The following is a 12,389-nucleotide window of genomic DNA, read 5'->3' on the forward strand; positions in this document are numbered from 1 at the left end:
CTGACATCGTCTTATTAATCGTTAGCTTACTATGCAAACATGACAAGTGAAATCTCCCGCAGCAAGCTTAAACATGTGAGAGGTTGATCGCGCAGAGAATCGCTGAGCTTATGTGAGTCCGTGTGTAAAAGTAGCAGTATATATATTTCAGTTCTGCTGAGCCAAATAAGACAGGTCGGGGTGAAGAAGTGACAGCCAAAGAAAAGCTTACCACAAAACGGAGAAGTTATGACAAATGAGACTATAAGGCAAAAAGAAAGTGCAGCTTTATGGTTTCATGGACAAAAGAATTTCTGTGGCTGCAATATGACGAGCTAAATAACCAGGGCTGCACATAAGTGGTCCGCAGGTGCGCATTCGCTGTCAAAATAAAAAACGCGCACAAGGGTTAGGGTTAAATTTAAAAACTGTACTTTTGAGTTAAAATATATATTTATAATTTTAATAAATGACAAATTAAAAAGGCATGAACATTTTTTTGTATCGAAAAAATATCGAACCGTGACACCAAAGTATCGAACCGAACCGAACCGTGAATTTTGTGTATCGTTGCACCCCTAGTATGTATGTATGTATGTATATATATATATATATATATATATATATATATATATATATATATATATATATATATATATATATATATAGATAGATGGATTGTGCTTCCAAGCACAAACGTTCGTTCTTTTTGGATCTAATATACAGGAAGCTGTAGGGTTTCATTGCCATGTTTAATTCTGCCGCTGTTGCAACCTGTTCAGCTTCTCTCACAGACCTGTCCTTAGCATGCATAAACACACAGTTTTCATTAATGTCTTCTTCTTTCCTGCCTTTCCTTGACCGCATATGATAAACTGCATGAATCTATTTTCTGCTCCCCCTTTTGTCTTTCTTTGCTTTTCTTTCTCCTCCTAAAGCCTGGAACCTCCTAACATTTTACCAAGAACTAAAAGGTGAGACAGCCAGCCATTTCTCTCTTTTGTCCTCATCCTGTGAGCTGTGTTTTCTGTGTAATCCCTCCGCCTGAAACCCAGTGTAGCAAAATACACCCTGTAATATTTATGTTGGGTATGACTTTATCTTTGAATTTCTTTGCAACAATTACAATAAAAAGCTTTTTGGCATGTAAAAACGTTTAATCTTTATATGAAGACTTTTAAGAATAACCTTCCTGTTGTCGCTTATAGAAATAGAAGAGGCACGTTCAGTGGGTGCTGTTTTCGTTCGGCAGCAAACATTATTTTAGCTTGGTAGATATGAGTGTTTTCATCTCAAAGCAACAAACAATAAAAGAGGAGCTTGAAGCTGGTTAATCTTTACAATCTGCACCTCGAAAACTGTGTGAGGCAGATTGTACGCTGCTGCGAGATGTGATTAGAGATAGCAGTGGCAATCCAGTTTATATGAGTTGTTTAAAACTGCAGCATTTGAAACCAATCAGATACTGTGTGAAGAGTTATGGATGGGTCAGTTGTGTTTGCCTCAGAGTAAAGTAAAAAGGCTCTTTTGAATTTAGAATAATAATTAAAACTTTGCTGATTATTTGTTTTCACTCTGCTTTTTAAAACCACAAACAATATGTTAGCCTCCAGTAGGTAGAGTAATTACTTTTCCTTAGTGAAGAATGTAAAATTACATACTTTGAATGCTAACAAAAAAACCCTGCAATACAAACGAGTCTGTTAATCTATTTTCTTGTTGTCAGTTTTGCTGATGAGTAATTACAGCCTCCTTGCATTATGATGATGCTGCACACATACAGTACACAGCCGACATAATTGTATTTTTAATAATTCATGAGCAGGCTTACGACTGTGTGGCCTCAACAAATGTTCCCATTTTTGTTGCAGAAGCTGGAGGAGTTTTTGTTCTGCATGGAGGATAGTCACCCAGAGGTGCGTGATGCTAACACTATCACTGTGTGGTTCAATGTTATCAGTACAATGCTAACATTATCAACAACATGACCCCTGTCACCTGTTTCACCATCTACGTGAGAGGCACCATGTCTTTTTTGCAACATGTTTTTTATGACTGTTACTTATGAGGGATAAGTAACAGTCAATTTTGAGTTTATTTAATAGAAAAAAAAAAGGATATTCTATTCATATGTACAGATCGCTTAATTCTGCTGCTGGCAAACTAATGCATCCTCATGAACATTGAATTAATCTGTTAAAAATGCAGAAGGGCAGGTTTTGTGGTATCTACCATGTTGTCCTGCTATCTTGAATACAATTTATGCATGTGGCCACGGACTGGCATTTGTGTGCAGAGGAGGCAGATTTTAAATTGCGTCCAAGCCTTCAAACTCCAGATATGAAGGATCATCCTTATTGTCAGCCAGCTAATGTTAGGGTTGAAATTGCACTTCTCTTTTGGTAAACAGTTTGGTTACATTGTCACATTGTATAAGAGGTTATTTGCCATTCCAAGTCCAGGAATGTTAGATCCACTTAAAAAAATATATCACTAACCTCGGCTAACAGCAGCTAACCTCGGCTAACAGCAGCTAACAGAGGCTAACAGCAGCAAAAACAACAGCGCTTGCTGACACAAAAGTACATCATGTCTTCAAAAACCCACCTCATTGTTGCTGTTGTTGGACAGAAGTGAGCTTTGCTGACTCATCGATTCCTTTTCACAAAGCTTTACAGCCTCCTTAAGTAGATGTGGACGTTTCTCATCCAGCACTGGCAGCTGAGGTAAACAGTAGGCAGAAAGCCTACTGAGCAAAAACTGGTTTGGAGTCATTTTGCTGTGAGATCAACAGTGTCCATAGATTTTCAGGTGACTCTTGGTAAAAATATAAAATTTAGGAAAGTATTAAACTGAAAAATATCTTTTTTTTAAACATTTTTTTATTTCCCGATTTGCTGGCAAATGTTGATATTATTTAAATATTTTACAATAGTGTGTACAAAACAGTCTAGATTTAAGGTTAATCTCTGGGCTGAATATAACATGTTTGTCCTACAGTGGCCACCATAGTTAGGATTACGCGCTTTAATTGGGAACGGTAAGAAAACAGAATTAACTTAATTGGAATCTGCATCTTAGTGACATCTAGTGGTGAGATTTTACACACTGTAACTGTCACGGCTGCACAGCAGTCGTGTGGTGTATTGAAAAAAGGATCCAAAATGCAGGTACCGGCTGGGGTGCGAGTGAGTGTTTATTTACAGCGGTGAGAAGGTGACAAAACAGGAAGAGCAGAGCGGGGAGTAAACAAACCTAAACTGGGAAAACTAAAGAACAAAACTTAAACCAAACACTCACGGGAGGAGGAGCGAAATGCACAAAGAGAGATGGCAGAGAGACGCAGAACGAATACCAGGTAACAGAATAATGCAGACTGACATGGAACTAAACAGACGACGCGACAGAGAGCACAGGAAAACACAGGGCTTAAATACACGGGGAGTAATCAGGGAATGGGCCACAGGAGGGAGACACAGCTGGGAGCAATAAGGCTAACGAGACAGGGGAGAGGTAAAACTGAACACACTGACATGAGACATGAACTTTCAGAATAAAACAGGAAACTAACAGACACAGAGAATCAGACAGGACACTGAACATGACAGGCAGACTCATGAGCAGACACAATAACACCATGGACAGACAGAGGGAACACAGAGAAGTGGGAGCAGGCAGGCAAAGAACAGAAACCTAACAAATGGCAAAATCACAACAGAATACACACTCGGAATGAACAAAAGCATAAGGAACACAAAACATTGAGTCCTCAGACTCAGGACCATGACAGTAACTTTATGTTTGAATTTACACAAGGTCACACAGCGGCTCAGTAAACGGTGGCACTCGCAGGAATTCAAACCAGTAAATGACGCATGTCATGTTTAACAGGTTCTCAATGCTACAACCTGCATTACCAGTGATAACATTTCACCCAAAGCTTCTATCAAACATTGGCTCAGTTACCTTCTAAAATCTATTTTAAGAGACAGCATCAATTTACATGAAATTTTAACTGTGGCGCTGTAGAAGTGAGAAGCCTTCCCCTTTTCTAACTTTATATGACATTACATGTAGTTATTAAAAAGCCAGATACCCTAAAATAGGTAATTACAATAAAGTACAGCGACATTACAGTGATACATCACTGAGTCAGATGATGTGATAGCTGTTTAATGGCATCTTTCCAGTGATGGTGTTGTGATAGCATCGGGAGGAGCTCGATTCTCTGCCTCGCGCAGAGCGTCTGACCTCTTTCTCCTTTCCATAATGATTTTAAGTAAATGATTTCCACTTAGCTGCTGCCCTGCTGCCACAATGGAGATTGATTGGTGTGTGTGAGTTTGTGTGGTCATGTGTGTTGCTACTGTTTTCTTCTAACCTCTACTAATTGTTCTTTTATCCTTTCAAGGTCCTTGCATATGTCTTGTTACACTCACCCATAGTTCTGAACAACAGTAGATACATCATTAAACTGGAATGTTGAATGGTTTCTGTTGAGATTTGTTTGACTGCTTTGCAACAGGTTCCTACATCATACCTCGTATTACAGGAGCTACTGTATACTAATGGTTGTTTTATAATGTTTAACACTGCATTGCTTTTCCACCTCTGAAATGAAATGTATCACTTTGTAGGCACAAATGAAGAAGCACACGTACTGTTGGATGTCAGTCAAGCTACAGGTTTAGAAGATCATTGCCAAACAAACATCACAAAGAAAAAACATAGCTTGATGGGTTTTTTTCCCCCAAACTGAACAATTGTGGAGAATCCTGCAGTGTAGGACAGAAGTGCTCAAAAACTGAAGCTGTATTCAAATTCCACTTCACATTTGAATAGCGACAAAATTAAGTATACTCAATCCTGCGCACTTTTTGTAGTTCTTTGTTGATGGCAGCTATTGTCCCACAATGAAAAGCAAAATCATTAAGGTCAGGTAGAAATGACAGTTACAGCTCTAGAAAGATGAGGGGAAAAGGAAAGAAAAGATTTTTCTTTGTTTTGGCAAAGCTTATTTGAGTGACATCCCCAAAGTTACCGTCAGCTTGGTGTTAAACATTACAGACATTGTAAACTTTGCTTTTAGGAAAAAGTAAAATAGAGCCCAAGTTTCTACTGCCACATTCAAAGTCACTTGAAACACCTCTCTACCCCATTCTGATCCTCGATTTGAACTTCAACGTAAACCGCAAAATAAGGAAATGATTTACAGCTTTGTCTAATTTCTTTATGGTTTGGATTTTGGGACAGCTGTGTGCATTTATGGCACGTCTGGGAAGCATTTGAACATATGATGCATGCCGACTTTTTGGGGCTCAACCTACATACTGCCTTGAGAATATGTAATAAAATAACTGCAGTACTGAATTCTCTTATTACTGCACATATTTGTATACAATGTTCCTTTGCAGACGTATTTGCTGGTAAGGATTAATGTTGAAACCTAAGAAGCAACCTTTCACATTACAAGGGAGCTGCAACTTGAATATACCAGAAATTGATCATTGTTAAGAAAAGTAACTTAGAAAGTACTTCAAGTATGAGCTAATAGCTTTCCTTCAGCAGCGGTGTCGTGGATGTGCGTAACTTGCAGGCTGCTGTTCACTGAGAGACACCTATTTTTTGGCATTTTACTGTGACGATGTCCTTGAACGTTTCACCTCCAAATTTGAAATAAGATTTCTGTAACTTCCACTGCAGACAGCTGGCTACCAAAAGGTAGGAGAGCAATAGAACCCGTGTGAATGCAGGGACCAAAAGACAAGACAACACACTAAAGGTTCTTATACGAAATTTGTTTGATGTATTTTTGATGTGTTTTCCAGTACATAAAAAAAGTACTTAACGCATTAACGAGGCTAAAATCTTGATTTACGTTTGATCTGCTGTTTACAATATGCTGCAAAATACAGACTTTTACCTCCTGCTGAACTTGTTTGGCATGAACCGCCGTATTACTGGCCTTTCATTTATATTCATTTAGTTTTTATTATTATTATTTTTTTTATAAAAAAGTCAGGCACTCCAAGTTTCTTATTTAAAATAAATTAGCCACTGTATTTTTTAAGCAAATACTGCCTTGAGTGCTATGCCAGTGCAATAATATTGCTTTGTATTGTCCGCCTGGTGCAAAGTGGGTAGAACAGCACCCATGGGAGCATGCACAATTACCTGCTGCCTCTCACTCATTATTGCTTAAATAATCATACAACTGCATACATGAGTTTGAATATTGAATTCCTAAATAATTTCCTCAACACCACGCTCCCCCAGTCTGCTTTGTTTACTTTGGTTTAATAACATTAGCGCTAATGTACAACACAAATCAACACGCCAATACACGCAAGCCTGCGATTCTATTATGCAAATTGACATGTCGGTGAAATCTGTCGCCTTGTTTGTCAAAGGCAGAGATAGCGAAGAAAGCTGTTTTGATCACCACCTGGAGCAACATTACAATTTGTGATTTTATTTTATTTTTTTAAAGATTTTGTTTTTGTTTTAATGGCTTTTAAACAACCTGTCAGGCGTGTCTTTTAAAGAGTGTCATTCTGCACGGGGAGCTTTTGTTTTCTGTCCTGTGGTTGTATTGACTTTACAAAAGCTGACTGAAGGCTGGAAAGTAAAGAATCAATTAGCTACACAAACCCAGGGCCCTTATCTGCTGGAGAAGCCCCTAACCTGGATAAACAAACAGCTCACTGAATCTGTTGAGGGGAAAAGATCCAGGACGAGGTGAAGTGAAGCCAGAGGAGAGACTTGTGACAGTGATCGTTTGTTCATTCAAAGTTCCTCAAGCGCTAAAATATCTTTTCTCTGAATGCTGTTTCCTGTGGGCCTCTCTGCATTGAAAAAATCTCGCTTAATTCCTTAATTGTGTCAGGATGTCTCGCACATATTGCCGCCCCCAACACTTGCTGTTGTGGTACGTTTCTTTTCTGGTGTTACATCATCCAGAGTGGGAGAGCTATTCCAGGGCAGAGACCAGAGACGCGACTTTTCAGTGATTGTTCTGACACCTCTGAGCTGCAGGGAGTTGATTTTTTTTTTCTTTTTCTTTTAACCTGCAGCTATGAGTCAGATTAGACTCTTTGTGTTGTTTAAGGAGAACACTGAGTCTGTGTGCGTGTGTGTGTCTGTTTGCTTGAAGTGAGTGTGCGTGTACTCTTGGGTGTGCGTTTGTGTTCTCTATGCTTGATAAGAGAGAAGAAACTAGGACACAATGTCTGCAAAGGGGGCTGTTCTAATTATGGCCAGCGTTGCTCCCCGAATGCTCTGCCCTACTGCACTCTGAACTTCCACCAACCTGACATCCCTGCCATTCTTCAAAATGCACCCAGCCTTGTAGCATCATGTAATATGCAGATATCTCTTAATGTTGTAAACACTGCCCCTCTAGGTGTGTGTTTGCGAATAAACGCTTTTTGTTGCACATTAACTGAGACTTGCAAGTGGTTAGAATGGCAAAAAAACGTTAGCTGCTATAATAAAAAAAAATCTGTTAATAAACAGAGTCATCTGAATGAAGAGCATACTGTAGTTGGTAAATATAAATATATAAACATGTCAGTGTGTGATCCTGCAAACAGTTCATCTAACCCAGGGCAACATGAAGCACGATGATAACTTTGAGGTTTATTGTTTGTCGCAGTTTTAATGCTGCATTATACACATGCAAACACGGTTTGTCATTTTTATCAGGCAAGGAGGGGCTAATAAAAAAACTGCCCAGTTGCATTATGGGAGCTGTAGCCAATGTTTTTGTAGCTTGGTGCATGTTACTTTCTAGGAGACAGAAATCTTCTGTGAATTTCCCAACTCTTTGCTTTTCTTTGGTTGAACTACATCAGATTAGCACAAGTTTTGATCATTGTCAGTATCAGAGGCTTATATTTGAACAACTTCCCTTGTTGACCCTTCATGTCTTCTCTTACCCAGGATGGGTGCAGCGACACTGGGGCTACCGAACTGACGGAGCGCTGTGAGCAGATCAGTAACAGGCTGATGTCCTTGGAAGATGAACTGCAGATGGCCATACTGAATCGGGATCAGGCCCTCACCCATATCCTTTAAATTAACTGTAAATATACATCATGCTACAGTCACAGTGGGGAAAACAGTGGCTGGAGCCTGTGGCACAAACATAATCATTGCTGCTGTGGGTGTTGAACTTCCAGTGTCTTTGAAATGGTTGTTTGGAAAAGATCCAGGTCTCTTACAATTTATAGTCAGTTGCTGTCTACAGAGCAACATTGGTGCATCAAATGGCAATAAGACAGAGTCAGTGTGCTATTAGTTTGCAACTGAATGGGGTCAAGTTGGCACTTACAGTCTGTTTCTGATAATAGGGCAATTAATTGTGAAAGATCAGTGCAATTCACAAATCTGTTGCCAACATTAATTACTACATTTAGAGTCCAGCCAGAGTCTCACAGATATGAAACAGAAAATTGCAGCACAAATAGTGATATAGTTGCTCCAGGACAGCAATATAATTGCAAATTACATGGGTGCTGGCTAGCCCTGCTTTTATATAAGAATATTTGAGTTGAGTCCGGTTTTATAAATTAGTTGCACTCATTGATTTAGAGCAGCGGTCCCCAACCCCCGGGAACGGACCGGTACCGATCCGTGACTTGTTTGGTACCGGGCTGCAAAAGTTGAGGCTCCGGTGTGAAATTTGTGGTTTTCAGGGTTTTTATCGGTTTTCAGCGTTATTTTTTTATAATCGTTTTTATCGTTAACTCTGTTTCCCTGGGTCTTTTCCGGTGTGTTATAAATAAATCTTCTTTTTTTGGTACCGGTACTGGTTTTATTTTGTTGTATTTATGTGCGACACCTTAAAGGCCGGTCCGTGAAAATATTGTCAGACATAAACCAGCGCAAAAAAGGTTGGGGACCGCTAGTTTAGAGTGGCTCAGATTGATTGTGACATGCTGACTAAGTTCCTCTGTTAGATTGACATTATTTGTAAACCTTTACCAATCAGTCTGAGAGTGATTGCAGTCAGCCTGATTTGAACCACCAAGTTTTCCTAGTTGCAATGAGTTCGCTGTCCTATATTACTCTTGCATGACTGACCTGATAATTCACACCTTGGGGTCAGTTATGTGTGTCTGTCCATTTATCTGAAACACCTAGTTTTCCTCAAGACCTTCCAACTCTCCAAAGTACACATTCAAACTACCTTGCTTAACTGCTGACTGACTGATGTTTGCGTTTTGTGACGTTACCATTCAATGAAAAAGGAAGAAAAAAATCAGCCTGTCTAATCTGACATTATTTGTCCATTCAACTTCAAATGTAAGCTGGGTGCACAGGATTTTTCTCGACAGGTTGGAAGTGCCAGCTGCAAAATGAAACGGTAAATGTCCATGTGAGGTTATTAGAGGGCCGCTGATGCGGGCTGCCAGTCACCATGGGCTGAGATTAAAGCTGGTCGACAGGGGCAGTGCCGCAGCAGATAGAAGAATGTCACTGTAATGACTCCCCGTCATATCTTAACGTCTATTCTCCAAGCTGACCCTCCCTCTCTTCACCCGTCCTCACCGCCCCTCCCTTTCTCCATTTGCCCACTTCCACTTGCTGGATGTGGTTTGCAGGAAATTACAATATCCATGATAATGACTCAAATCAAACTGTTGAAGCTGATTACAGGTCAAAAATACATAATTTTCTGTGCTAATTAGAAGGCTGATTGGAAATAGATTAGTGTATTTTTCTCGCTCCACTTTTCCCCTCTGCATGGTGGGCGTATTAAGACAGAATCAAAAGGTAATATTTCAACATTGGCGTGGTGAAAATTTGCCACCTTTACCTGCTGTTGCTTAGTTTCTGTCACGTCCAATTTTTCTGTGCTGGACAGTATTTAATTGTGTATTTAATTTGGCGATCTCTAGAACCAGTGTGTTCTGCAGTGCCCCCCTCCCCGGCTCTTTTTGTTGATCTGTGGTTAGTCTGCTTTTATATCTTTTTAGAGCATCCCCCACTGTACTGTCAGGGGCCAGCACAGACCCTGTTTGCATGATTTCAATGCAGCCTGGCAGTCGGAGATAGACAGAGACCGGCGCACCTCTTTCCACCTCTCTGCTCTCATGTCCTTATGTGTCACTTATTTCTGATATTTGAAGTCACTGCACTCGTGCAGAACTGCAGTGGACACTTGAGGACAGTATTGTCGGTTTGCAAGGAAAATTGAACAGAAACTGAACTAGCGATGCTGGGACTGTTGCCATAGTGACAGTACGATCAAAACGGCAGTGTCTAAGGGTCTTAATTGAGTCCCTGCTCTCAATAACAGGAGGTGTATGGACAACCGCGGAGACTGGGATTGAAGAAAATGAAGACGAGGGTGGGCAAAATCCTGTCGGTGTTTGTGGTTAGTTTTAAGGGTTTTTAAGATCATTCTGAGCAGTTTCTTCCCATTTGGACTAGGCCGCCCTAAAAGTCTTGTCGAACCCTCTGCAGTATTCATGAAAAGCTCTTTAATAGCTGTTTAATTATGAATGAGGACAATCTGTGTCCATTCAGACAGCAAAACGAGCCATCAGGCCCCATCTGCCATCAAAGCCATCCCTTTGATTTGCCACTTAAGCTGGACACTCACACGATTAATTTGAGTTTCTAAGCAGGTTAAACAATCCCCCTCCTGTTGACAGCCTCTATCCCGTTTCATTGATGGTTTATGAATAATTTAGCTGGGCAGTCTGTTTGCTTGGGTCCCCACATTGCCACCCAGCCTCACGGTTGAGACGAGCTCATGAATAGCGAATAATTGGATGGGGTTAAATTGAGTATGACTCGATGATCTGTCCCGATAATCCGCTCGTGGGCCAAAATCGGAGATTGATGACTTCATCACGTTATGGCTGTCCGCTGCTATTGCCATTAACCGTCAGGGGGCACACATCAGGGCACATGTGACATATTTGTCTGTTGGCATGCGTTTTATTTACATGTTAATGTGTGTGTGTCTGCAGCAGCATTCTTCCTTAACTCCCTTCGCACAGTCTTTAGAGAAGGAGGTTCAGGAAGTAAAATCCACTTTACAAACCATGCTTGCACAGCTCAAGGTGGAAGAAGAGGACGAGGAGGAAGTGAATGAGTTGGATGACCTCATGAAAAATGGGATTGAGGAAGAAGAAGAGGAGGAGGAGGAGGAGGAGGAGGAGGAGGAGGACCAGTACTTCAGTGACAGCTGGGACATTTGAAATAGATGTTTGCAGTGTTTTATGAGCACTTAAACACAGAATGGCTACCTGATAGGTTGACCTCGGCTTTTACAGTAGAAGTGACCCCATATCCATTTACTGTAAAGCCTCACTCGAAACACTCGACAAGCAGCCGCCGTGGTACTGCTGAAAGTTTCCATCAGATCAGGTCTGTAACTTTTCACCTGCTTCAAAATGAAGAAACGTGATATAAATACAACACACGAGACACTTTCTCCCTTAAAAAGAGTGCCTTTGATGACTAGTTCACATTGAGATGTTTCTTTTTAACCGTTTTCAGATACAGTTTTTTAAGAAGGTCAAATTTATTTTTCACTTTTTAAGCATTTAAATGTCACCACTTTTGTTACAGTCCCATTTTATAAGCAAGATTTAAAGTCTGTGTAACCCATGGCTGCAAATGAAGGTTTGGTTTGAGTTTTGACCAGACACCAAGCGGACAATCGGAAAACGTTAAAATTTGTTTTCACTGCTAACAGTTTTGCACATAAAATAACATAAAATGTATGCCTATTAATTGTTATTATTATTGTTATTGTTATTATTATTATTATTTTGGTCTGCCAGCCACTTTTGTGTGTGTTCTGAACGACTGGACTTTCTTGTAACTGCGTCCATGAAGTAACTCGTTTGTGGTGCTACAAAAATGTGAGCTAACTTGAACACTTTATTATCTGTGGGTGGAAAATGCAATATTTAGATTTTTCCGTTGTTTTCAAACGACATTGCGTACTTTAGGTTTTTAACATTTTTGTGACATAAAGGACAAATTACATCTACGTAGGAATTATTGAGAGATAAAACATCGGTGGGCACATAAAAGGATTAGAAACTGCTGTTTTTGTTGTTGTTGTTTTTTCCCCCTCTGTTTGCCACTGGTTGTGTTTTTTTTTTTATTCATATTTGTGCTTTCACCTATTATTGAGTTCTGTTTTGTTTTTTTAAATTTACTAAGCAGCTGTACCTTATTTTATATTTATTCCTTCCAGTTTCTCACTAATTACAGCATGTACCGTTCAGTCTAATGTTGCCTCCTGCTGTTTTCTACTTGCATTGAGTTACAGCCTCTTTATGGATTGGTTTTTTTTTCCCCGCTCATATAAAATTTGCTGGCACGCTGCCAGGCAAGTGAGGGCAGCGGTGACAGGCAGAAGATATCAATACGGTAATAAAGGT

The 12,389-nt window shown here is 40.0% G+C and overlaps 1 protein-coding gene across 2 annotated transcripts in view; it reads left to right on the forward strand.

The window, feature by feature from the left end:
* disc1 (DISC1 scaffold protein) overlaps positions 1–12,038 on the forward strand; it is a 50,270-nt gene extending 38,232 nt beyond the window's left edge. For both annotated transcript variants that reach the window (XM_085368838.1, XM_085368836.1), the window contains 3 exons: positions 1,851–1,895; positions 7,921–8,043; positions 10,989–12,038. In XM_085368838.1, coding sequence (XP_085224964.1) covers positions 1,851–1,895; positions 7,921–8,043; positions 10,989–11,192 — 372 coding nt within the window. In that variant the 3' untranslated portion in view covers positions 11,193–12,038. The remainder of the gene's footprint in view (positions 1–1,850; positions 1,896–7,920; positions 8,044–10,988) is intronic.
* The last annotated feature ends 351 nt before the right edge of the window (positions 12,039–12,389 follow it).

Source organism: Diplotaxodon limnothrissa, linkage group LG13, assembly GCF_057381915.1.
Source record: "Diplotaxodon limnothrissa isolate DT_005_m linkage group LG13, D_limnothrissa_male_GT1.1, whole genome shotgun sequence".
Taxonomy (NCBI): Eukaryota; Metazoa; Chordata; class Actinopteri; order Cichliformes; family Cichlidae; genus Diplotaxodon; species Diplotaxodon limnothrissa.